General features: G+C 45.5%; 1 protein-coding gene across 1 annotated transcript; it reads right to left on the reverse strand.

Moving 5' to 3' along the window:
* Window positions 1–1,884: 1,884 nt before the first annotated feature.
* dsela (dermatan sulfate epimerase like a) lies at window positions 1,885–7,877 on the reverse strand. The gene has a single exon (XM_023804723.2). The coding sequence runs from the start codon at window positions 7,047–7,049 to the stop codon at window positions 3,447–3,449; it is 3,603 nt and encodes a 1,200-aa protein (XP_023660491.1). The 5' UTR covers window positions 7,050–7,877; the 3' UTR covers window positions 1,885–3,446.
* Between the last annotated feature and the right edge of the window lie 19,927 nt (window positions 7,878–27,804).

Below are 27,804 nucleotides of genomic sequence, written 5' to 3' on the forward strand. Positions count from 1 at the left end.
CTTTCCAAAGTGCTATAGTACCCATTTAGTGCACACAAATACGCCTAGTTATTGTTAATGTTACAGTTCATCTCCACATCTAGGTAAGATGTATAAGCGAGCACAATAACTATAATTAAGTTAGAGAATGTTTGCAAAGAACACAGTATGTCAACACCATACCTTCAACAAACTGAATCAGAGTCAAGACTGAGCCAAACAGGGGGTGAGTCCCAGATAAGCCGGAGTTCGTTACCAGAGCCAGGTAGCCAAGTCCAAATCCAGAAAACTCAAGTTTAATTCTAGACCATAAATCTGAATTCAAAACCTATAAATTGAAGAATAAACAAATACTTCAAAGTTTACGTTTATATAAGTTAAATGTAAGTTACATTTACATCAGATAGCACCAGTATCCAGCTGAACATGCAGAATTGGTTCGGCAGCCAGACATGAGGAGGACACCACTGCGTGGGTGGGTGCACAATGTTGAAAAACATTGAAGTTAATATTTAATATATGAAATGGGGGGGAGGGGCACAGCTGAATACAGGCTGCAGACACAGGCTATGGACTCGGGCTGGTTTTCTGAGTCATAAGTGTGTGAGTCGAGGTCAAGACAGAAAAAATGCACTCAAGTGCTCACCAAGATTCCATGCATACGTGGACTTGAGTGCCACTGATGTGTAACCGTCTTACTGTTATGGTAGGCAGTGTTTGTGTGTGTCTCAGTGTGTGTGTGTATGTGACCTGCAATGGACGGACACCCTATCCAGCCTGTACCTCAGGCCTCATGTCCTGTGCTGCCTGGGATAGGCTCCAGCCCCCCCCATGAACCTGACTAGGGTAAACAGTTAGAAGATTATGGACGCATGGATTTTAAATCAGTTGAACTTCATGTCTAATTAAATTAAAGGACTATATTGGTTCCTGCCCTACTGATCTATAAAAAACTTTTTGGCAATTTCCAAGATAAAAAAATCCATCATAGCACATCAGTTGTCAAATGTGGTTTCTTCCCGCATAAATTTGTCTCAGTAAACGCTAAAATTAAAAGCCGGCTGACATCTCCCACTGCACCGTAAGATACAGCAGAAGCCGGCATCTCACATTCCACATCTGCGTCCAGCTGATGCTCCTTGACGGGGGGGGGCTGCATTTTCCCATCAGCCCCTGCCAAACAGTAGATAACAGAGCACAAGCTCGTCACACACCTGATAGCTCACACGTACCCCTCCGCCGATTTAACGAGGGGGCGTGTCCTTCCACCTCCAGGCGAACACCGCGCGCCCCCCCGCCATCTGACAGGTGTGAGTGCAGTGAGATATTACCCAAGGCGTTCTTAAGCTCCAAAGCCAAGGGCACATTCCAGTGTTTTTCCAGAATACCCTGTCTTGCTTAGACCTAACAAACCAGATGGTGCCATAAGAAAATCAATCAATTAGTCTATGTTGAAGGTCACATGGTGTGAAGAACAATGAATATAAGTAAGGGGGTAGGACAAGGTGAAAAACATGTAAAAGTAGGGTAATTACATATTGGTAATACTGTATGATTAAAATGCATGATTTCCCACACAGGCCTCGGAGACCACAGCGGGGGGGCTCTGTCCCCCTCCCCACAGCCCCACCCCCCAGGCATGACCCCTGACCGGCCAACAGCCCCACAGATGCTAACCCATAAAACAACCTCTGAGGAGGCTCTATTCCACCAGGAAACAGACATTCATATTTGACCAAATTCCAGCAAAACCCAAACTTGCTTCCCTGATGAGGTGGCATGTTCCAGACAAATCTTTCCATCAAGTAAAAATTAGATGGTCAAAAATATGTTCAGTATCTTTAAGCATAACACAAAATGTTTAAAGGAGCATACATATAAAATAATTCCATGGTCAATAAAATCTTTTCAGTAAATGTATACATTATTTTATTGTCTTTCACTCACAACATCAGATTTTCCCATGTTTAAAAGGAGAGAGAGAGAGAGAGAGAGAGAGAGAGAGAGAGACTTCACTCCACAGCACAGAAGCCTGACCACCTGGGAGCAGAATGACATCAGCTCCATTGATCGGGCACCTCGATGAACATCCCTGGATGGAACACCGAAAGATGGGCCTCCACTATCGGAAAGAAGGAGCAGAAGAACATTCCAGAGCAGTGAGGTCTCAGCTCCTGGGTTGTCCATCCCCCTGCGGCCTCTCGGCGGCTCCGGACATGAGCGAGGCAGACGTGAAATAAGGCAGTATGTCCCCCAGATTTGGTTACTTTTACAGTGAAGAAACAACACATGGTGGGGGCGGGGAGGTAAGACAGGGGGTGGGAAAGCGTGGCGTGAGTTGGTGCAGAGCTCACTGTGTACTGGACAGCCTCACATGACTGGCAGGTTTTACAGAGAACACAAGTGCAGACACAGCTACATCTACAAAAGCTCTTACTGCAATACGGAACTAAACTAACTACAGTTAGAGTCAGAGAGGACCGGCTCAGATATAAAGGAGCTTCGCAGGTATCCCTTAAGCCCCATATTGCCAGCAAATGAACTTTTGAAGAGTATCTCCATTATCTTAAATCTACTGGAGCATCATTCACATCGAAGATCCCACACAGTATATATATGAAATTTTACCATGCATCTTAGAGCCTGTAATTTTAATCAAGGTAAAAAGCACAGTTCATTTGTACCTAAAGAGGGATTTGATTAAAAGAAAAAGAACGAAAAACTAGGGTAAAATTTACAACAACGTGAAATATACTCGTACCTCATCACTGTCAAGCTAGCAGACACAAACAGTGCGAAATCAGGAATTATACTTCAGATCCCGGGACAGACTCGGCGGAGCAGGCAAGTAACAGCAGCTCTGGTTCTGTGTGGCTTTGGGGTGGGCAGGAAAGCCACACTGCAGGCATAATCACCGAGACCCGAAACACAGATCAGAACCAAATAGATCAAATAAACAACAAGCCAAAAGAAACACAGCCGGACTTAACAGATTCAAGCTTCAGTAAACATTTCAATATTTTTTGTTTCACCACATACATCTTTTCCCAAAAATATATGGTATAAAAACAAATAAGAATGAGCAGAGACTATAAGAAAATACACCTTTACTTTGATGATTACTGTCTGGGGGCGTACAGAAGATCCGAAAAACACAGCTGGAATGTATATTGACAACAGGTGTAGGACTTACTAGTAACTGCTAGACATCACACTGAAATGGATGTTTAGGCGGCATTGTGGCCAGGAAGATATTACGTAAAGACTGTTTGACATTTTAATATAAAACATTTCTTAATCTGTGCAAGCCACAAAGCGCACAAAGAACATAACCAACTAGCAACCTAAGCTTCTGACTGAGCCCCCATGACTCCTTAGAAATAGGGCCACGGATACACTTGAGTACAAATTCAACAGAATCCCCCGTTAGTGCAAAAGAGTGAGTGAAGCTCTGCTGACCTGCAGCATTAATCTGTGAACCGGGCATATCCCAAGCTCTTCATCACCACCCAGCATATACTGTCTATACGGCGGATGTCATCGCGAGGCATCTTCTGCCTCCACATGCTGATGCTGCCTGGAGATACATCTCCCTCATACATCAGGCTGAACAGATTTGTGGAGGTGGTGAACATGAGCTGGTTTATGGCTGCCGGAGCGACGGGCACCTCCAGGAAAGTGTGTATCCTGCCCGCCGTCTCCTCGGGGAACTGCACGATGTCCTCGAACCTGACCTGTAGGTGAGCGTCGGTGGGCAGGCCGCCGACGACCCTGAGCGTGGCGGCCGTGTGGGCCAGCCAAAGGTGAGCCAGCAGCAGGACAGGGTCGCTCTCCGAGCGGGAGACAAGCTCCCACAGGAGCCGGAACTCCGGGGCGAAGCCCGTGCACCTCTCCCCGCCATGATCATCACGGAAAACGAGGCTAAGGTGCTGCGGGATGTTCTTGAGTGTGTACAGGCTGGGCTTGCTGTTATAGAGCATGAGATAAATCCAGGCTCGTGGGTCCCTCACCACGTATATAACCCGCAGTGATGGCCCAATCACCTCATGGACGAAGGGCAACTTCAGGGACCAGCTTCCACTCTTCAGGTTGAGGACAGCACGGGCGCTCGGATAACGGCCCACGTGCTGCCACAGCTCCCGGATGTATTCTGCATCCTTCTCCAGAGCCCTGAATCCTGCGGGCGAGTCCTTCCTGCTCACTCTCTTCCTCCTGTATTTAGAGAACCCACTTGCCTGAGCAAACCGGCCACTCACCTCATGCAGCTGGATGTTTTGAAGATGCAGCTTGGTGCTGTGGACCAGCGAGTGGAACCAGCCCTGGAGAACCTTAAACTGTCCATCCTGAGCATCAGACCCTGACCACTCACAGGCGTCCACCAGGGAGTCAAATTCGAACTCGCTCTCTGGGATGTCAACGTGCTCTGTGGGGACGCTGATGTAGAAGAAGTCGGAGCTGTTGTAAAAAAGATACTTAAGGATTTCTGCCCCAGAGCCCGGCAGCGTTGTTATGACGACAGTGGGCAGAAGCAGCTGCTGGCCTGCGAGTCTCCCCGGTGGGCCTGATCCGGAGACACCTTTCCATCTGACACCGCAGAGGAGCTGATCACAAGTATTAGAAACAAAGAGAAGCTCGATAACCCACAGCAGGAGCACCGACAGCAGGGTGTATCGCATCAGCTTGCTGAAACAGATATAAAACTTTCTCTGCAAAGCCAAAAACCCAATGGCGACACACAGTGTCACTCCCACAACGACAGTAACTATAAAGCCAATGCTAAACACTGCATGATCCACCCTGCTCTGTTTAGCTACGAGCTGAGTTCCCACACCAAAACGGATGACACGCTTTCCATCCTCTGCCTTTGCATAACCCCCAAAACCTAAGTAGTTCAACCTGGCACTTAAATCTTTATAGTTTGTTGCGATGGATACTATGTTCTCTGTGTCGTTAACTGTCAGAGACAGCGTCAGGCCATTTTTGCTGTTGTCAATAAACCTGCAGTTCGTAACTTTGACGTACGGACCATACATCACGTACGCAATTCTAGTGACTGCACCGCTCATGGGGAACGTCACATTCACAAACTGCGTCCATCGTTTCTTAAATTCCGCCGCCTGCTCGGCTTCCTGTATCCTTCCAGCTGGACTGGCACCCTGACTGTCCAACCAAAACATTTTATAATGAGCGTCCCACACATCCATCAGGGCCCCGTTCAACCTGTCGTTGAATCTATGAGGGACGTACTTGAAATCTATGTCCAGGTTGTGAAAAAAGGCACTCAGCATATTCAGAGGAGAGTCTTCCCACTTCTCCACATGGTCCACCACCAGTAAGGTCTGCGAGTTGAGCAGAATGAGGGCCCGGTACACACTTTTGAGCTTCATAGCCGAGGAGTACGCCGACACCGCCTCCCCACTCACAAACATGGCATCCTGGTGCGCTGAGGCGGCTATGACCTCACCAGCCATGTCACCCACTTCGTCATCTGCCCAGCGGAGCCACTTGGCACACTCACCCAACTGCCCCTCCCAAGGTTCATTGCACTGGCTCGTCGGGGAGGGTGCGAAAACAAGCACATTGTTCAGGTAACTGTATTTGGGTCCATACAGAGCCTCGGACACAAATACTTGGCCATTTGGAGCAAAAGTAAAGGAGTTTTGGTCTGGGTGCTCATGCCCAGGGTTGAAGTTATTCCAACCCTCAACCCAGGAGTAGGGCTTGGCATGGACAATGTCATACACCGCCCTGCCACCTAGCCTCCCGGATTTGAAGGAGACAAACGTGTTGCCCTGCAGGTCAGGCATGCCGGCACCATATGTCACCACACCCCAGTTGGAGAAAATGTGCATTGCGGCTTTTCCAAAGCCAGGGGGCGCTCTCGGGGTAAGGTGAGCGTCGTACCAGATATACTCTGTGTGCAGCGTAGTCCAGCGCTGGGCTGACGACTGACCCATGGGTCCGTCTTTAGGCCGATGTTTTCTGATCTGTTGGGCAAGCCAGTTCCCAGTGCCGTTGCGCAACACAAAAGCATCCAAGAACACCAGCTGGCTCTCTGGCCCATAGAACCAGTTGTAGTTAGAATCTGCAATGCCCACTGTCCTCTGAAAGCCTGGCAGTAGGGTGGCATAGTAGAACCAGTAGTGTGCACGGAGCCAATTGTTCTGAGTGTTGTCGATGTTGAAGTGGCGCTGTGCCAGGAACACATACTGCGTGATGGACTTAGCAGTATAGCTTCCATAGGCCACACCTTCATCCAGGGACCCATCCACAACATGGTTCAGAAGGAACATGGTCTTCTCCATGTAATTCACACAGACCTGCTTCCAAATCATGGTCTCTGGGTCGTGGTGCTCGCCAGCCACAATAGAGCCAATCAGGACGGCTAAAATATTAGTGGTCTGATGATTCTGTAGGAACTGCTTCCCCCAGCCCCTGTACTTGGACAGTTCATAGAGCTCCTCAGTCACACTACGGATCTTCTTCAAGTAAAGCTCCCGTCGCTGCCTGTCCAAGGTGGAGTATATGAAGTCATAGGCTGTGGCAAAGCCCGTGAGGGAGTGCGCGACCGGGACCTCATCATTTGGAGCGCTTGTCACACTCCAGTCTGGGTACTCGGCCATCCTGTCCATAAACTTGAGCAGGAACTGCTGGGCGGCGCCATCCTCTGGGCAAAGCAGGCAGTACAGCGCCAGTGGAGCCAGATTGTTCCCGTAGATCTCGTTCCACTTGCTGGTGAACTCCTTGTGCTTAACCGGGGGCAGGTACAGGGCAGGGTTAGACAGCATGGTGATGACCGCTGAGCGAATCACTCTAAAAATGTGGCTGTGGGTGGTGGTGGAGCGCTGCCGGAGTAACTGTACATCCGCCCAGTCAAAGTACAAGCTGGGGTGGAGGTCGTCTGCCACGAGCTTCCACTGTTCTGTGGCACCAATCGCTTTGAGCCTGAACTGCTCAAAATCATCATTAAAAACATCTTTGTCTGTCCCATTAAAAACACCTGAGAAGGCAGCCCCCAGTGCCAGGAATGGCAATAAAACCACAGCCCGCCCCATGCACTCTACAGCCATGATCCAAAAAACAGATTTTTTTTTCCTTTTAATTTTCTCCCTTTTCTCTACAGTTTTCTTTAGAAGTCATTCAAAACGTATCCAAGTGAAGTTTTTCTTAACCCGTGCTGTATTTCACCTCATCCCAAAACACGCGTATCTAAAGCATAATCAAGCTTTATTTTATTAAAACTACAAATAACATTTACTTATAGCGTCCGGATCCCCTTTTAGTTGTTGCTGGTACAGCCTTAACACACAGCCTGCACCGGGGGACATGATTTACGGAGCGGAGGTAGAGAGTCACAAAAGCCGCTGGACTTACGCTCGGAAAAGGACGCAGGCTATTAAACCATAAAAAGGGCTGTGAGCGCAAGCTTTATATCCACCGTTTTCCGAAAGCTTGGAAATGCATGATCCAGGGTGATTGTATTTAGAATATCCAGCTTGCGTCCGTGATCCGAGATCCATGTGCCGACGCTTGTATGCATCTTTTAAAGGCGCCCTATCTGGCATCTCGGCTCCCTCCGTCCCGATGAGCCAGCCGACCGGGCTCCGCTTCCTCCCGCCCGGCGTGAAGCGCGCGACGCGGTCCAGGCTCTGGGTCTGCGGCTCCCCCCGAGCTCCTCCGCACTTTCTCTCATCCCATATCGCACCCCCGCCCCCAACTTCAGGCAACTTCCGCTGAGACGGAGTGAAAAACGCACGGACTCTAAAGGAAGTTCGTACTCTTCGTACTGAAATTACACAGAGTCGACAGAGGAGGATGCGCTGCTGAAACAGACAGTCCAGCACAAATAATAAGTGGCTCCGGACGGCTGGGGTACGAACATTCCCCACACCCCTATGTCTGAATCTACAGTTTCACTATATGTCTGCAGAGGGCGCTATAGGCAAGGGAGGAAAAGCATGTGTACCGGGGGTGCGTGCGATTTAACTGCCACATAAATGTAGTTTAATAAATAATGATTTCATCTACACAGCAACTCAACATATTATATAATTTTGGTCTCTTTTTTTATAAGGAGAGATGTACATATTAAATGTCCAAATCAGAGAAACATGAATATTCCACTTTTTAAAGGATGTAGTAGAGGACAAGTGGAGTGTATGGAACAACCCAGATACTTCCACAGGTCCTGTCCACAGATCCATCCATCTTCTAACTGCACGTCCTGCTCGGGGTCATCGGAGACCCAGAGTGTATCCCAGACAGCACAGGCCACAAGGCTGGGGGACACCCAGCACAGGATGCCAGTTACCCAGAAATTTGATAAACCTTTTCACTGGTATTACTCTCAGGAACATTGTGTCAGACAGAGTGTGAATTTGCATCCTGATTATGTCAATGCCACTCACAGCGAGAGAGGCAAGAGCAACGTTTCCACGGCGACCGGGGAGCACCTCACATTAGGCGTCGTGCCTGGATACTGCATGGATGTTTGTTTCCTCTCGTTTAATTATCAGGAAAATGGAATGAAGTGATGCACATTTTCTTTGCACCATGGAAAATTGGGTCTTTGGTGTTTTGGTGTGCAGGTCCGTTCTGCTATGGAGCACAACACCACACCCAGGAGATCTCCGGGCCATCTGCTCAGACCCCCTAACCCTCTTCAAAGGTCCTAACTCAGACTCACATACAACCTCGGCTTTACTTCCCCAGCCCCTTCATTCAAAAGGGGCCAACCAATAAGTTGTTGAGGTCCAACAGATTCAACCAATCCCGGTGAAGGGGCGGGTTCAAGCAGTGTCATGTTTATAATGCAGAACATGTTCCTTTGAATTTTGCTTTCCAGATTTCATGAAGAGCTGTTGTTTGCAAGAAATGTGGCAAGCTATGAAAATATATTTCATTTTTAAATTCAACTCGCAGCCTGATTAAGGCTCACAGTCTTCATTTTGGTTTAATGGACCAATCTGTTTTTACCACTATCGCTCTTTAGCTGTTTACCATAACAAATGCATTTGACGAAGTCTGATTTTGTGACTGCCAGATTCCTCATTTAATTAAAATTGATACGCAGTTTAGAAGAATAGTCTAACATAGTCTTTAGGAAGTTCTGTAGGAATGCAGAAAGGATGATGAGGTTGTAGTATAGCCACACTGTTGCATGAACTTAAAATACAGCTACTTATGTATTTCATATAATAATGTGGTATCTGTTGAGAATCACCACATAAATGTAACCACATGTATAATTCAGTTCAGGTTCATCTATCTTAAAACACACACACGCGTGTGAGGGCTCACAGGCAGATGGCCGCCATAGGGGTCTGACACAGGCTGCGGCAGGGGCGTGTGAGCTGGGTTAAAGGGAAAGATAAGCCTGTCAACCTGTGAAACTGGGGACACAAAGGCCAGCTGATACCCTCATTAACAAAGATGCATGCTGGGAGTGGTGGGGGGATGTCAAAGGTGTTTGCGGGGGAGGGGAGACCAACAATCTGTTCGTTCTCTGCAAGAGAATCACAGCATCCTGGGAGTTCCCCCCCCCCCCGTTCATTATCCGACCAATCAGCTGTCTAACAGCCTCATGAATATTAATGCTGTGTGTCACATGGCACCTTCATTAGTGCTCAGTATCCGTGTCATTACCAGGTAAACATACCACATATTTATAAAGTGTCACTAGCTGACCTGACCTTTAGCTCCCTCCATGCTTTCAAGCAGAAATTACATCCTCTAACAAAAGGGGGGGGGGGGAGGACGTTGTTACTGAAGAACAGCTAAATGTGCTGACCTATTGAGAAATGGCCATTAGTGCTGGTTCCAGTTTTGTAACAGTTATACCTATTATTGGTTAAAAATGCAGTATCCATAGCGATTATGGTTGGCTGGAGCACTAATGTGGAGGCGGAGCTTATTCTTGGACCCTCGGGTCCATCTCTTTGTTCCCACCCAGATGGTACTTCGACATAATTCATTCCTGTCTTAACAAACCATAGAATCATATCCTTTCAAAACCAACAGTACTGTAACAATAAAGTGTAATATCCTTATTTTGTGAAATAAATTAATCAATTACTGTACTCTGAATAAATTATTAAATATTATTAAAAAAAAAAAATCTCAGGCCATGCTCATACACACTTTTCTGGTTTTTGATGTTCTGTCAACTTGTGTCAATTATGTTTCCGCACCATAAACTATGTTACTGATGAGTTTCAATATAAAACAAATATATTACTGCCTCCTGAACAATAAATCTATAGTTGAAAAGTTTCAGGAATAATAACACATTAGCCAAAAAACATTCTTCAGATCTACGCGCGAATAATATATTTAACTGACAAAATGTGAAGACCATTGAATGCTATCACTGAAACAAGAGAAAGATAATCACTGTAAGTTTTATTTTCTAATTACTTCATATTTAAAATCATTCCTGTGGATAAACAGACACATCACTAATTAGAAATGTTGAGTATTTCAATAGAATAGAATAGTGATACTTTATTGATCCCCATGGGGAAATTCTTTTACTTCTTGCTCTCCATGAAAATACAGGTGGAGTCACAGCGAAGGGCAACGACCAGGCAGCATCAGGGAGCTGGGGGTTAAGGACTCTGCTCAAGGGCCCATGGACATGTGACCATCCTGCCAAAGCTGGGCTCCGACCAACAACCTCCAGAATCGAGGCACAGGGGCAGAACCAAACACTGCCGCTGTAACTTTTAACATAGGTTCAAATGTTCGAAGCCTGATTTTGCCCATAACACAGTCGACAAATATAGCATCCAGTGTCTCTGTTTTTTGAATTAGTCTCCAAAAATTCCCATCTCTTAAGATTAGCAAATAGCAAAAAAAATTTAGGGCTGCCATGTAAGAATGAATATGCATTTTGGGATAAAATAATAGCTTTTTTCATCCAATCTACAAATGCCAAACGTAGCCCTAATTATAGATTGACCATGCTGCTTTTAACAGCTCTTGGTAGAATGATGCACTGTCACTTCACTTTTTCCATCTGCTTAAGACAGGAAGCTTGTGTTATCCTCTGGAAATCGCTGGTTAGAGCCCAGCGAAGGCGGGAACTGAATGAGCTTTTATGTCAGAAGCCAGAAGGTGGAGTCAGCAGAGCTGAAGACAAACAGGAAGCTGCGCTGGAGCAGGATCTGCCTGCATTGTGCCGGATTCCATTGAAATTTAAGGCAGAATAATTACTTTTTAATAGGCAGCAGGACGGGCAGCGCTCAGCACAATCCCCAGGGTGTCTATAATCCTGCTTTAAGCATCACTGCATGCTAATGTAATTTCACTGAGATTTTAAATTTAGTGATTGTATATGGGCAGAGCAACTTCTGTTTAACAACAGAAGTGTTCTTCTTATGAACTGTTTTATAACATGTTTACGTTGCAAGGTTGATACATGGCCATTTTATATTCTCTCTATTTCACCTCGCAGTCAAATTGATCTATGATGATGGAGCCACGTAGGTTTGAAACAGAATGAATCGATTTTCATGCAAATTAAGTTGTAGAGAACTTGGGAGAGAAATATGCACGATAAATTGCTTTGTTAAAATTCAGTGTGTGTGACAAGCAGAATGTCCTTAGCCAACATTGAGGAACACAGATTCACGGGAAGAGATTGAAATTGAGATTCAACTTTATTGTCATTGCAAGTTCAAGTACAACCAAATGCTGCTTTGCATCTATCCAGAAGTGCAAATACTAGTATAAGGTGCTCATGAGGTAATATACCCAATAGATTGGTGTTAGTCTAACCAGAATACCATAAGAAATCATTTTATTCTTCTGAATGCTTCATGACTCTTAATAAAAAACAGTGACATGGAAGAAGAGAAGCTAATATGGCCGAATGAGTAGAATCAGGAGAAGATAGAGCAGACTGATATAACAGCATGAAAAAGAGTAATACAATCTGTAGATTGCTGCCATTAGTAGCAATGGCAACGTCCAACTGAGCCAAACTGCTTGAACGAATGCCCTGTCACACTGCATTCACTTAGTAACATTAATGTGAAAGTAAGCTGTTAGTCGTGAGAGCCGTTTCAATACTGATCTCACTGATCGTCTGTCAGCATTATTAATCTTTCAGACGTTCCTGTAAGAGTAAGGCTCTGAGCCTGAGCCAGGCCTTGTCACGTTTAGTCCTGCGTGAAGGACCAGCGCTGCTCCTGACTTTCCTGACGGGAGCTCAGGAATGAGCAGACAGGCGCTGAGGCCTTTTATACTGTGTGTCGACAGACATACCAAGCAGCGTAACGTGTGTGTAATTGAATAGTGTGTGCTAAATAAGTTAATGCAAATGTGAAATGATTAAAGTTCAGAGGAAGTTACAGATGTGTGCAAGCAAGCGATCCCACAAGCAGTCACTCTGCAGGAAGTCTAAGTTTAGAAGCCAGCTGATTTATTCTGACACGGAGGCAATGATGAAAGAGACTCTTTTAAAGGGAAATGAATCGTCTGATTGTTTTGTTCACTCTTTATGTATCATCTCGCTCTTATGAAATTTTGCAATGTCCTACATTTTGTATAAAACCTATGCAAAAGGTCTGATGTGAAACAATGGTGGCAATTTGTAAACTTCCTATAACAATATTATAATGAACAGTGTATTTACACTCGGTTTAGCATTTGGAGTTTTTCTGACTTGTTTGGATACATTCCTTTAGGGTGACGCAAGATGACAATATTTTAGAATTTCCGCTCTGTGTGAGTATCCTCTCAAGCCTTTACTCCTCTCAGAGTCAGTATCCTATCGAGCCTTTACTCACTCTGTGTCAGTATCCTATCGAGCCTTTAGTCCTCTCTGTGTGAGTATCCTATCGAGCCTTTACTCTCTCTGTGTCAGTATCCTATCGAGCCTTTACTCCTCTCTGTGTCAGTATCCTATCGAGCCTTTACTCCTCTCAGAGTCAGTATCCTATCAAGCCTTTACTCCTCTCTGTGTCAGTATCCTCTCAAGCCTTTACTCCTCTCAGAGTCAGTATCCTATCGAGCCTTTAGTCCTCTCTGTGTCAGTATCCTATTGAGCCTTTACTCCTCTCTGTGTCAGTATCCAATCAAGCCTTTACTCCTCTCTGTGTCAGTATCCTATCAAGCCTTTACTCCTCTCTGTGTCAGTATCCAATCGAGCCTTTAGTCCTCTCTGTGTCAGTATCCTATTGAGCCTTTACTCCTCTCTGTGTCAGTGTCCTATCGAACTTTCACTCCCATGCATGGATGTTCATTTGCCTTTTCCCTCTTACATGCCAGTTGCATCAGTCTGTTCACAGTAGCTGTCTCTCATCCATTCACCAGACGGAGAACCTAAAAGCTAATTATTTTAATAAAAGCAGAAAAAAGTGCTAGTCTTATTAAGACAGAATGCTGCTTTGAGTGGAGGAAACAACCCCTTACTCTGGACAGAGTATGCATTATAAAGATCTTGTGATTTTGCATATTAGTAGAGAGTTTAATAAAGAGAAAGGTCAGAAAGGAAGTAGTAATAGGATCTGTTATGCCAGTAAGAGCTGGGGACCAGACATGAATGAAAACCAGCAAACACACGAAGATCTCTGGAGGACAACTGATTCCTGCTGACTGCCTGTTCATCAAAACATCCCTCTCAGGCATCCCAAGAGACTGGCTCAAAGAATTCTGCCAGTTTTAGCAGCTTTTCAGCTCCTCATTGCTGCATAAAACGAAGTCGCAAATGGCCAACTTACGGAATTTCATGAATCAGGCCAAACTAGAGCTTATCATCATATCATGAGGGAGAAGAAGGACGACCAGCACCCCTTTGAGAAGCCTGGAGGATTATTCTATATATGACCACTAGGAGTCAGTATGGCTCTGGCAGCACCCACTAATAACAAGGTGGAAGGCTACTTTCAGTCTCAATCCTTTGTGTATTTTTCTCTGGTTTCTCTATGTTTTGCAGTGGGACCGTTGTTTCCTGTCACTGATGTCTCTGTTTCCTGAGTAAACGAAATTCTCAGAGAAGGGACAGAGGGATAGTGACCTCCCTGAAACGGAGGGAGGTGAAACCCCATGAAGTTGCATGTTTTACCACGCTTTAGCTGGCCATATACATCAGACGAAATCGATGGAATCGATTCTGGCACCCCACATGTGCAGGGTCCCCGAGGTGAGCTTTTCATTTGTTCTGATCCCACCCGCTGTCCACGACTGGCTGACATAAAAATGTGACGCCACGAGATTGGTCAGCATGATTTATTATGCAGTTACCCAGCATCCTTTGGACCACACAGTAGGTACCTTTAACTAGCATACATTTGGATATGTATTCATGTATTTCTGTTAATAGTAAAAGTCCTAACCGTGTGATGTTTGCCATGGAATGCATGTGCTGCAGCCAGTATTAAACCAATAGTAGCTGTTAATAAAGAGAGCAACTTCCATTTTAAAAGAGCTGTCGTCTCTGTTAAAATGACTCATGTACTCGCCGCAATATGCTTTTATGTGCGTCTGCTGCATCAAAATCATGTGCCCTCTCGGGTTGCGGCACAGAACGCACAAGTTGGTGGCATCGTTTTAAGTATACGGCGGATTGTTTTCACTGACGTGTTCGATTTTGTTTTGTCCAGATGGCATTTGAAGTATACGGCCACCTTGAATGCAGGGTCATCTGTGCGTAGGAGTCAGACCCTGTTTCTGCTCTAATCCACATTCAGGAATGCCATTTGCCAAGTTTCCCCTGATGCCAAGACAGACGCGTCATAACCTACAATTTACATCACATGGCGAGTCAGTGAACCCAAGTCGGGTATCACCCAGGACTGCGCGGGGATGCCAGCCAGTCCAATCTTCTGGGGCCCCTGGCCACCACACACATAGGGGCTGCTGGCAGTAACTGTGGCGTGTGGTCAAGCTGGCATGGTCTGTAGGGCAGGAAAGGACATTCCCCAAGACTACAGCACAACTACAGTGTGGCTGAGAGTGACGTTTGCCAGGAGTGGGTGGAGCAGGATGTGATGTAATGTTCCACATGCAGACAGGACTGCGGAATAGCAGCAGAGTTATGTTTGCTTGAATGGAGTCGAGGCGGAGAATGGGAAAGGATACTCAATGGGCGGACAGTATAGCAGACACAAAACACTCACTAATGACATATTTACAAGTGTGGCGATGCAGTACCAGATGGCTCTATTTTCTACTTGTTAAATACCAATTATCCTTTTCGCCACCCCAAGAAGAGGTACACTAACATGCCAGACTATGCCACCCTGGGAATTCCACCCAAGGACATAACTGATCCTCCTCAAACCCCGATAAGGCACCCAGGTTCGGTATACGCCCAGGCAAGAGACGCCGTATCACTTGAAAATGCTTTTATTACACCAAACCCTAAAAACGCAGCAAAGCACAAACACTTCGTCCCGATGACACCAACTGGGAACTAGGAGCCAGATACAAGAGGGAATGGCCGGGCGGCGTAGCAGCTCCATAAAACAAAAACCAAACAAAACACTCCATTAAAAGAAACCCACACAGCGAATATGCACGGACACTCCCGATAATCAGATGAACAAACAACAATTAAACAAAACACCAATAAAACTAACATCATAAATAAGATACAAAACCACTTAACACAAAACAGTCAAAAGAAACAAACAAAAAATATAAAAACAGATCCAACAGAGCAGCAGTGGTCCTACAAAGTCCCCGTCATGTTCTTGTAGCTGGTAACTCGTCCATCTAGTAGGAAGGCAGATACAGTTTATGCGCTACAGCCAAACAAGAGGGCAAAACCAATGGCTTAGTGAGGCATACATACCGTTCGGGCAACACTGTCAATCACACGCGAGAGGGGAAACAGACACACCATACCGATGTCGTGCTGAAGAAGCTGTCCTGCTATGAAGCAACAGAGTTATGGCGTCACACTGCTATCAAACGCCAAAAACAAGTAACGGCAAAACGTAACCAATCGGGAACAAAACAGCTACCTTACTCACGCTGCTTTACCAGGAGTCGGAGGGGATAGACCAACCCAGAAATGAACAGCATCAAACGTCGACAAGTCAGGGAATCCCCCCCACTATGTGCCCTCATGTGGATAAGTAATTGACAAATCACCACCCCTCCCGCGCAATCAACGCAGCTCCACCTGCTACGCAAAAATAATCTGTTTGGGGTTCATACATTTGTTTGAGTCCTAAGTTTCATTCACTGACTGATACAGTATGATATGTCTTAGCTTGCCACATTTCTTGCAATATATCGTTTTTAATAATTTAAATGCAAAACAACTCATCCATTTCCACTTTCTGATTCTGTCATTTGAAACACAAATGCATGTACTGAAATGATTTGTAGTGAGGGTAGATGTAATACAATAAACAATAAAGCAGTATAACAGCAACAGGAACATCTACATTGGTGTTTCTCAACCCAGTTCTGCTGACCGGGAGCTGGGAGAGAGAGAGCAAAAACATAGACTATCTGGGGTCCTCGAGGACTGGATTGAAAAACACTGATCTACATCATTAATCATTATTTTAAAAATAGCTTGCTCATTCAGTCCATGCACTATGTCTGCGCTCTCCTCTGGCCCTGTGGCATCCAGAAAGGTCACTTCCATCATCTCACCACTTTCAGCTTACTCATTCCATCCAAAAAGCGAGAGAGTTCAGTTCTTTGACGTGTAGATCACAACAAGCGGTTTGTTCAAGGAGCCCCCGTCCATCTGACGCGTCCATCTGCTCAGGGCGATGTGCCGGCACAGTAATGAAGCCAGGGCAGTGTGAGCTCACACACGCACAGAGTGACACATGGTATGTCCTGCAGGAATCACCGGCAGCCACCTGCCAGTATGTGTGTTCGCGTCTATGTGTGTCTGAGTGTAATAATCTTTGTTAATCATCACTGTTATCAGTTCAATTCAGTTCAAAATTTTGAGTTATTTGGATACAAAACTTGCATGTGTGTAAAGATTATAGTAAGGTCATTACACAGGGAGACAAACTAAACAAACAGCTATAGCAGTGGGGTGGACTATGAAGCAGGTTTTACACACCCAGAGATAACCTGATAGAGCTAGCTTAACTAACCCTGACTGCATGCTGACCCTGACAGATGGACACTGACCCTGACAGCATGCTTCCACAGGGCCAGTTCTGCAAACTGAGGATGCAAACTTTGATAGGTTAGTAATAATCCCTCCCCCACAGAAAATTTTATCATCAACTCAGAAGTAAGCCTCAAGAAACCTTGCAAAACCATTAAACTTGCTTCATAGTACTTCCCCCAGGTCTTCATGGGTTAACAAACAAACTAGGTAAACAATGATTTGCCTCATTATCATGTACTGGAGTGCATATACACTGCCCGGCCAAAAAAAAAAGTCGCCATTTGAATTTTTCATTGGACCGCCTTTAGCTTTGATTATGGCGCATATTTGTCATGGCATTGTTTCCACAGGCTTGTGCAACATCTCACCCTTTATTTTAATCCATATTTGCATTAATTTCTCACCGAGATCCTGTATTGACAAGTGAGTTGAACCACTCCGTAAAACCTCCTTCAGCACATCCCAAAGACCTTCAATGAGGTTAAGGTCACAACTCTGTGGTGAGCAAGTCATGCGTGAAAATGATTCCTCATGCTTTCTGAACCACTCTTTGACAATTTGAACCCAATGAATCTTGGCATTCTTGTCCTGGAATATGCTCATGCCAACAAAGAAGAAAAAATCCATTGTTGATGGATGGAGGTGTAACCTGGCCATTCAGTAGATTCAGGTACTCAGCTGACTTCACTTTATTGCTGCATAACGTAGCTGAGCTGTAATAATGATCCAGTCATTGGCTTTTAAGTATTTGCTGATATAAATTCAAATGGCAACTTTTTTTTTGGCCCGGCAGTGTATATCCAACAGAACATGGATGGAGCATTCAGGCTGATTTTGGTTTTATAACACATCACAGTTCAGAATTGCACAGGTGGCACACATAATTATAGGGTCCCCCATGGTTCAATTCTGGGACCATTCTTATTCAGAATTTATACACCTCTTCCGGTTAGTATAATAAATAAATAAACATCAGCTTCCAACAATATGTGGACACCACAGTGTGTCTCTGGCACCAGATGCTCAGAAATCTGTCAGCTGTCTGCTTGACTGCACTGATGACATGGATGCCAGGATGTCTCAGAAGTTTCTAAAGCTCAGTACAACCAAGGCAGAAAAACTCTTGAAAAGAAAAGACATTCTGGCCTATTTTGAAACCAGATGTTTGAAAGCCAAAGACCATCAACAATGTAGCCGTCACTTTTGACAGTAACGTTTGTTATTAGTTTTCAATCGTTTTCACCTTCCAGCTCCCCCTGGTTTTTTGGATATGAGCCCTCCAGAGCACTTTGGACATCCCCTCAAAATACACAGAGTCAGCTTTTAATTGCCTTGGCCCTCATCTATGGAATCCTCTCCCAAGGCATCTTAAGTACTTTTATACAGTGGATGCTAAAAAATATATATATACCTGCTGAGATATACAGTACCTGTTAACTCCTGCTTTCAATAAGATTTTATCTTTCTCAACAAAACCAGATTGTGGTGTTATTGCTGTTTTTTATTTTTCTGTTTTCTATTGGCGTCCTGATTTACAGTTTGAGCAAAAGTTCACTTTCGGGATTTACTAACGATCTGCTTTAAAAGATTTTTATTGCACCGTACATCAGGCTTCAAACCCCAGAGAAGAAGGGAAATCCATCCTGAGTTTTCCATTTACTTTCCCTTAGATCAGAGGTGGGCAATCTTACCCAGAAAGGGCCGTTAGGTCTGCGGGTTTTCACTATAACTCCTTAATTACATTACTAATTAGTGGACTGATTAGCTGAAGAGGGTTTGAACAGCTGACCTACAGGTTATCCCAAAAACCTGTGTACACACCGGCCCTTAGCAGATGGAAAAGAGAATCAGTACCACACAAAGCCTGCCTTCAGTCTGAGTTTTGTGAATTAAAAAAGCAACAATCTTTATGCTGCTAAATTCTCTAACAAGGCAGGGAATGAAAGCCATTTTAAGTGTCTTATGATATATATTTTTATTTGCATTTCGTCTTATAAGTGGACGTGGCGGCTCAGTGAGTGTCGCTGCTGTTTCGCACCTCCAAGGTTGGGGGTATGAATCCTGCCTCGTTTCTGTCTTTGCACCCTCCCTCTTTCTCGTGGGTGTCCTCCCACAGTCCAAAAAACTTGTGGGCAGTGAACAGGTGTCTCTAAATCACCTGCAGTGTTGAAGGACTGAACAAGGTTAGGCAATGGGCAAACAGGATCCGAGACACAGACGTAAACTAAAAATCAGGGATCGAGCTGGATGTCAAAACCGGGCGTGAACTAACAAATCCAGACCAAGAAATGAGAGGCCAAAATTGGGTACACACACCTAATTATGCACTGAGTTTGCAGAGAGGTGGGATTCACCATGCGGAACAACCATAATGTCACACATAGTACATCTATCCATTTTGCAGACATTTTTATCCAAACTGGCATACAACTGAGAAAGCAGGGTAGCCAGTCCCTGGAGCAGTTTGGGATTACAGGCCTTGCACAAGGGCCCTCACAGTGAGGTCACTCATCACTCTGCTGACCCTGGGATTCAAACCGACAACCTTCCAATCCCAGGTACAGCATCCTAACCTGCAGAGCTACACACCACCATGCTAATGAGATTTGCATCTGCAATAATTGAATAAATGCAACTTCCGTGTCTTTTCACCTTTGCATTATTTACTCCTAAATCTGCTTTAGCTGCTTTTATTTCTGATTATGTCTGTCCTTCACAGGAGGCTGCTGATCTGCCTTCGCTTCAGGAACTCTGAGCTGAGCATTGAGGGTGTAATTATTCCATCTTCATTCCCACACTGACACCTCCGTCTGTGTGGCTGAACAAAGCCCCCTGACTGGCATTTTCTGACAAATTCATAGATGCCTTTGGTTTCTTTAATCTGCTCTTTATGGGACTCCGGAGTGTCTGGAGTCACTAAGATAAGGATGGTTTTCAAATCTCGGCATGAGACCCATGCTGACACTGATATCTTAGAACAGCAGCACCGTGTCAAAATGAAAGCAACAATTTCTTTGTGAACATATTTGGGCCTTTAAGCAAGGCCTTTATGCGGAGCTGCTCCATGGACTTGCTGACCCTACTGTATCCTCTATGCCAGTTTCATGAGGTGGCCTCCTGGGATGCTTTACCAGCTGTCCTGAAGGAGGCCCCAGATATATGCTGAGCACTCATTGGCCACTTTTCACTCTGGTCAAACTCCTCCAAAACCATCTCTACTGTGTTTAGGTCAGATGGCCGGGTCATGTGATCATGTGATCATGTGGTCAAACTCCTCCAAAACCATCTCTACTGTGTTTAGGTCAGATGGCCGGGTCATGTGATGTGACACTATCACTCACCTCTGTTGGCGGCTTGGCGTGGCGTGTCCAAACTTTTGGCTGGTCCTGTAGTTGGAGACGTTTTGTGTTTGGTGATGCTGGCGATGCGTGGAAGCCTGACCTCAGAGCTCCACACACTTCCTGCTATTCATTAAGAAGAGCATGGTGGTCTGGCACTGGGAAGGTGCAGTGATGGAAACAGGAAAATACAAAGCAAGGAAGGAGATAAAAATGGGTGCTTTACGATGAAACATAAAGGTCAGGGTGGGAGCCTGAGACTGGGGACAAAGAGAGGAGGCCTGGAGAACAGGGAGAGGGGACACAGCATAGGGGACAGGGTGCGGAGAACACAGCTTTGGGAGCAGGGCACAGCAAACATGGTGCAGGAGGCAGGGGAGAAGACACAGGGGGCAGAGAACAGGGACATAATGCAGGGGACACAGTGCTGGTGACTCAGCCCTGGGAATAGAAGATACAGTGCAAAGGACATGTAACAGAGGATAGGAGACACAGTGCAGGGGACAGGGGATATGGCATAGATGACAGGGGACATAACACAGGGACGCAGTGCAGGGGACATGGTGCTCGGGCACTAGCAGCTCAACACACAGTTATTGTCAATCAACTGCTGAGAGAAACCCCTGAGGTTTTGCACTGCATCTGTTTTGCAGTTTTATTCTTCTGAAAATGATGGGACTTGTCATCATGGAGACATGTTGAAGGCCGTGATTATGGCCGTGATGGTTCCCTGAAAAGGGCGGCCCTCTGTGGGGCTGCGGCTGGAGATCCAGGCCGCATGCCTGTCAGCCCCGGCCACGCTCCGCAGAACACGCTCCGCAGAACACGCTCCACAAAACACATGCTCCGCAACTGCTGCCCAGACACAGGCAGGAGCGTGACTGCAGATCATGGCTGGTACTCTTTAGTACGCTCCACTGAGCAGGACCAAAAAGAGAGGAATCCTGCTCTTCCTCAGCCATCAGTAATTCCCATATTTGTGCAGATGATAAGTGCAGATGATACAGATACAGCTCAGGACGCGGCTCAAGGGGCAGCCTGCCATCCATTCGGGGGGGCAGGAGCTGAAATGGGGAAAAGTGTGCAGAATAGAGGCTAATTTGGCGCGAAGGAACCTGGATCAGACAGCAGAATAAGGGACCCAGTGAGCCTCAAGGAACAGCAGCTACAGAACCCAATAGTGAGGCAAAGAATCAGGTTAAAAAACAGACCATAATAATGCCTGTTTAAATTAAAGCGCTGTAGAGGAGGACACCTTTTTCGTGCTGGTGTTCAGTGTGAGTCTTCATCCGCTTGAGGGACGATCGATTATTGAAAGCCTCTGTGTGCATCTCCTGGTTGGACACACTGCCCCCCCCAATGTCATCCCTACCTCCCTGCTCAGAGAGGACCGTCTCTGGACCATGTTTCTGCAGCCCGGAATTTGCAGCCAGAAAGCCGGCTACCACAGCTGGAAGTCGTCCACACCCAGCGCAGACAACCAGAACACATTTGCTGTTTGTATGATTCCTTATTTCAGCCTCTGAATTGGTAGAAGGGTGCAATTTCTATCCCCGCGAGTGGAATAACCTGTCATTACTGAGGCCACATTGGTCACCCTCTCGGAGAGCATGTTACAGAAATGACATGAATGTATGACATCAGCTGGGTTGCATGGCATCAAAGGGAACTAGCACAGACAGTGAGACTGCGACAGTCACCATAAGGGACGCTGTCTCTCCAGCTCTGTCCAATGTGACCACACGCTTCAAACAACGTCCGGACAAATACATTGGTGAGAACAATCTATTGTATTCTTAAGAAGATGCTGCAACCTTGTTTGCTTTGTGTCACACCACAATCCTAGAGGGTGTGAGTCATTTTAATGAAGGAGATGATAGATCTTTTAAAATGGAAGTTGCTCAATTTATTAACAATCACTATTGGTATAATACTAGCAGCGGCAGTGTCCTGCCCCGATCGTCCGCTCCTCCCGTGAGCCACGCCCCCTCGTTAACCTCATGTGGAATCCCCGTGTGATCAGCTGTTTCTGGTTGTTGTCATTAGTCCTATGTATTTAGTCCGTGTTTCAGTTTGTTTCCACAGTCCGGTCATTGTATTGTCTGTCTGTCTTTGCTTGCCTTTCCTTCGATTAAACCCTGCATTTCCCCGATTCCTGACGTCCTGCTCCTTTGCGCTCTGCATTCCGTGCACCATGAAGCATGACACACAGACAAGGAGGCCATCACTCACAGTTACATGCTAATGAAACACACATGGCAAACATTACACGGTCACAGCATTTACTATTAACAGAAATATACATATTAATTTACAATGTTTAATGTGTGGTGCAGTGCAAAGCATGCTTGTAACTGCATAATTAGTCTTGCTGACCAATCCCGTGGCGTCACATTTATGGAGGCCAATTGAATTTTAGAATTTAGAGATCAGTGGTCATTGTTGACACACCACAGGACACAGTGCACAACAACGAAATGTGTCCTCTGCATTTAACCCATATGTGACATTGTGACATAGCGGGGGGCAGCTAATTCAGCGCCATGGGAGCAGTGCATGGGGAGGTACCTTGCTCAGGGTACCTCAGTGGTGTCTTGCTGGTCGGGGATTCAAATCAGCAATCTTTCAAATAGTGCGCTTCCCAAACCATTAAGACACCACTACCCATTGTGGACAGTGGGTGGGATCAGAAAAAATGAAAAAGATCTCCTTGGGGACCCTGCACAGGCGATGTGCCGAAACGATTAAGTTGCTTTGTATTTGGTGTGAAGGTGCCATATTCCAACATTCTAGTACCGAATCCACTGAACACCCCAACTGGGACACCCCCAGGGCTTAGACACAAAAACAGAAAGTCTTCTCATGTCCACAGAGAGCATCTGCTTTTAAAAGTATTTCTATGACTGTTGTTCTGGGACTATGACGTTTATCTGGCATGCAAACTGAAATTGTGCTGGATACAAAGACGTCGGCTTGCTAGCAGCTAAGAGGAAGGACTTTACTGTGAGTGAGAGTATCACCTGAACAAGGGCCTATCTGTCGCACTCATGTCGACCCACGGCCTTATTCAAACAGAGTGAAAATGTGACGGATGGCAGCTGGTGTAAACAGCACTCCCCCCCCCAAAAAAAAAAAACACCCACAGTGTATAAAGTGTATAAAGTTAGATACATGTAACACCTGAGCTATAATTAACACGCAGCTCTCTTTAACATCATGACTATACTATATAAAAAGCACATCAGAAGATCTGTAAAACGCTTCATCTTACTGAGTTAATTTGACAAAACAGCTTTCAAAACAGAATGAGCTTGCAGTAGCAGTAACTGTTACTGCGCTAATGGGTTGGAATGTCAAAGGCAAACGGTCTGCATTTGATACTGTATACAGTAGCAGAACAACATAAGCAGCTATGGTTATGTATAAATACTGTTTAAATGCAAGACTAACAGTAAAGTTACAAAATTCTTTTAGACATATTAAAACCAATAAGCCAATTTGCTGCGTAAATAAACTCCATAAATGTTGCAATCACTTTTTCCAGAGTAACATAATAGATCTGCATGAACGGCAACTTCATGCAATATAGCAACTTATATAAATATTTGTTACAAAATCTGAAATCCAAAAATTTGTGAGTATGGCTCATGACTGTTTCGAACAAAGACTCAGATTCAGAGAGGCGGCTGAGAAGCACCGCGGGCCATCGTGGGCTCCTCAGCTGGCCCTTATTCCAGCTTATTCCTAAGCTAGACACTACAATAATGGAAACCACTTGCCTAAACTGACCATCACGGTTCTTGGTAATGACGCATGATCTGATGAGCTGCCTCACTCTTATTCCTGGTCTTTTTAAAGCATTATCAGTTACTCTGAGTAAAAAAAAATCCTCACTAGCTGTAATCAGGGGTGGAGATTTCAGGTCCAGAGAGTACAAATCCAGACCAAAATTTTGTTTCAACCAACCAGTTGAGTACTCTGTGACTCTTTAGACTCAACTGGTTGGTTGAAACAAACTCTTGGTTAGGATTTGTACTCTCTGGACCTGAAATATCTACCTCTGGCTGTTATGTATACCCTAGCAGGATGGTCTGTTATTTGTGGGGTGATATAATGATTTTCTGACATGCACGATGCTTGTATGATGACCAAACTATTAAAATACACAAGCTGCACTGGTTTCAGCATTTCAGCTACTAACTTTCTGGATGGATTTACTGCCACAGACACACAATGTAGACAAGCTAATGACTTATAAACTTGTTTGTTTCCATTGTCCAGCTATTTCCAGAGCAACCCATAACTCATACACATGCATATAGCGATCAGAGACAGAGGTAATGGTGGCCCTGGTCACAGAACAGGGCGCTTTCTGTGGAAGATAAAGCTACTATTCGCACAACCCTTCCCTTACTTGAATTTTGGAATAAATCACCTTGAGACTTCATAAGATAAGCAAAACACACTCTTGTACTGTCCTGACCTCCAATCCTTTATTTCTGCATTCATGAGCTCATCATAATGCCCACCCTTTATTCAATTTTGTAAACCCCATAGTTCAATATTACTGCTTCACCATTATCTTAAGCATATATATCCCCTTATGCATACCAAATCTTTTGCATTAGTACTGCTTATTATATTTCAACATAAATCTCTCTTTGCAGCATTCTTGCACTTGTCCTAAGCTCGCTAGATTATTTTAAACTTGATACTTTCAAGATATATATACAAGTTCCTCTTTCCACCCGATATTTCCCTGTTCTTCAGTTTCGTGCCCTTTTCGCAACCTTGCTATTTATGCACATTCTTTGCAAGCTCTTTGCAAGCAAGTACACAACCCCTGACCACACAGGAGCAAACACTGTGTGCCTATGGCCTAAGACCTTGACAACAATCCCGCTGTGCACCTCTTCTCGGTCCCATAACACATTTCCTTCCACGATTCGACATGCTGTAATGAGTGACTGAAGCAGCCAGGCCGCTTGATGGGCATGTTTCCTCACTATGGTGAGAGCATCTAATTGAAGGGTTCAGTTTATGGAAATGTATGAACAATGTGGTGATCGCCACAAAACCGGCCGCCCTCAAAGTAGTTTCTAACTGAAATGTGGGCACAAGTGGAAGCTGTCTGAAGGCGGAGTGTTCGGTCGGTGACTTTGGGCCTGTCCAGCACAGCTCAGCTTTATAATAAAGACCTCTGCATTCATGAAATGGCCCAAATCTTATATGACTGTCATATAAAATGGCAACACAAACTGGCAATGATGACAATCTTCCAGTCATCCTTTTTACTTTAATATGATTTATCCTGGTTAGAGTCACAAGTTTTATTTTTGGTGGTATTCATCTGTTAGTTGGTATTAATACGATAGGACATTCATAACGGTTCAGTAGCAAACTGGTATCATAGGGCTGGTGATTACCATAAATGAATATAGTTATGCCCTGATGTACTGGAAGCTGTGGTTTGTAAACAGGACTGGACTGGGAATCTGGCATAGTTTTGCCATGGGGGTAACCGCCCTCTTTTCCAGCTTGTAAAAATTAAATGTGCCGGCTTATCCATCCATGTTACGGCCGTGGCTTGGCAAACCAGGGATGTAGGAGTTTTGACACATTTCCGGTACAATAACTGTTTTATTTATTTAATTCCACAAACAAAACCATTCACGAAACATAACATCCATGAGGTATGCAAATGAAAAAATATGTATATGTAAGAACATTGATGGTATTTGGCAGACAGCCTTATCCAGAGCGACTTACATAAGTGCATAGAAGTCTCATCAGTGACTACATTCTGATACTGGTGTGGAAAGAAAATTTGACATTGGTAGGCCTGGGTGGGGAGGCATATTGGGTCTGTTATATCTTAGGCCTTAGGCAAGAAGAGATCGTTTTGAATACTGTGTGTCCTCGCCTCAAGATAGCTGCCTGCGGTTGGTTCCACAGACGCTGAAGAGAGATCAGACCTTGGAGAGACGGACTGCGGAGAAAGGGGGGAGAAACCACCTGCAGGAAGGGATTTGAAGCTGCCCCAACTGGTGCACAAAGAGTTATAGTTATAAAGTAGTCGCAGTAGGCCATATGCAATAAGTCACGTTAATCATATTAATCATATGTTAAGCATGTATTTACAGTGATTCAATGTCAATATCATCAATATCTATATCCACATCTCAAGTAGGAGCCTAGCAGTTGAGACATGCCATCCATCCATTTTCTCCCGCTTATCCGAGGTCGGGTCGCGGGGGCAGCAGTCTCAGCAGGGAATCCCAGACTTCCCTCTCCCTGGCCACTTCATCCAGCTCCTCTGGGGGAATCCCGAGGCGTTCCCAGGCCAGCCGAGAGACATAGTCCCTCCAGCGTGTCCTGGGTCTTCCCCGGGGCCTCCTCCCAGTGGGACATGCCCGGAATACCTCACCAGGGAGGCGTCCAGGAGGCATCCTAATCAGATGCCCGAGCCACCTCATGTGACTCCTCTCAATGCGGAGGAGCAGCGGCTCTACTCTGAGTCCCTCCTGAATGACCGAGCTCCTCACCCTATCTCTAAGGGAGAGCCCAGCCACCCTGCGGAGGAAACTCATTTCGGCCGCTTGCACTCGCGATCTCGTTCTTTCGGTCACTACCCACAGCTCGTGACCATAGGTGAGGGTAGGAACGTAGATCGACTGATAAATCGAGAGCCTTGCCTTTTGGCTCAGCTCCTTCTTCACCATGACAGACCGATGCAGCGCCCGCATCACTGCGGACGCCGCACCGATCCGCCTGTCGACCTCCCGCTCCATCGTCCCCCCACTCGTGAACAAGACCCCGAGATACTTAAACTCCTCCACTTGCGGAAGGATCCCATCCCCGACCCGGAGAGAGCATTCTACCCTTTTCCGGCTGAGGACCATGGTCTCGGATTTGGAGGTGCTGATTCTCATCCCAGCCGCTTCACACTCGGCTGCGAACTGTCCCAGCGAGAGCCGAAGGTCACGGTCTGATGAAGCCAACAGGACCACATCATCTGCAAAAAGCAGAGACCTAATCCTGAGGTCACCAAACCAGACACCCTCAACGCCCTGGCTGCGCCTAGAAATTCTGTCCATAAAAGTTGAGACATGTTTTGAGCAAAATGGGTGGATTTTACCTTACTACCAAAGTGAACCAATAGAGCAGGAGAATTGTGTTTGTTATATGTTTGAGCTCGGTTTGTTGGTGTTTTGTGACCAATCAGGATTTAGAAGTCCTTATTTGGAATTGAGAGTTATGGTTTATCGACTGGTTGCTCTTTCAAAAGAACCTGCCTAAGAATACTGTCACTCTAAAAACTATGTTGGCAAGTAATACAATTTCTTTTTTTTTAAGTGTTAAGCAACAGAGCTTCTCTAATGTCTTCTGGCA

Source organism: Paramormyrops kingsleyae, chromosome 4 (genome assembly GCF_048594095.1).
Source record: "Paramormyrops kingsleyae isolate MSU_618 chromosome 4, PKINGS_0.4, whole genome shotgun sequence".
NCBI classification, from domain to species: Eukaryota; Metazoa; Chordata; class Actinopteri; order Osteoglossiformes; family Mormyridae; genus Paramormyrops; species Paramormyrops kingsleyae.

Coding starts and splice junctions, on each gene's coding strand:
- dsela (XM_023804723.2), bottom strand. CDS start 7,049: ATGGCTGTAGAGTGCATGGGGCGGGCTGTGGTTTTATTGCCATTCCTG.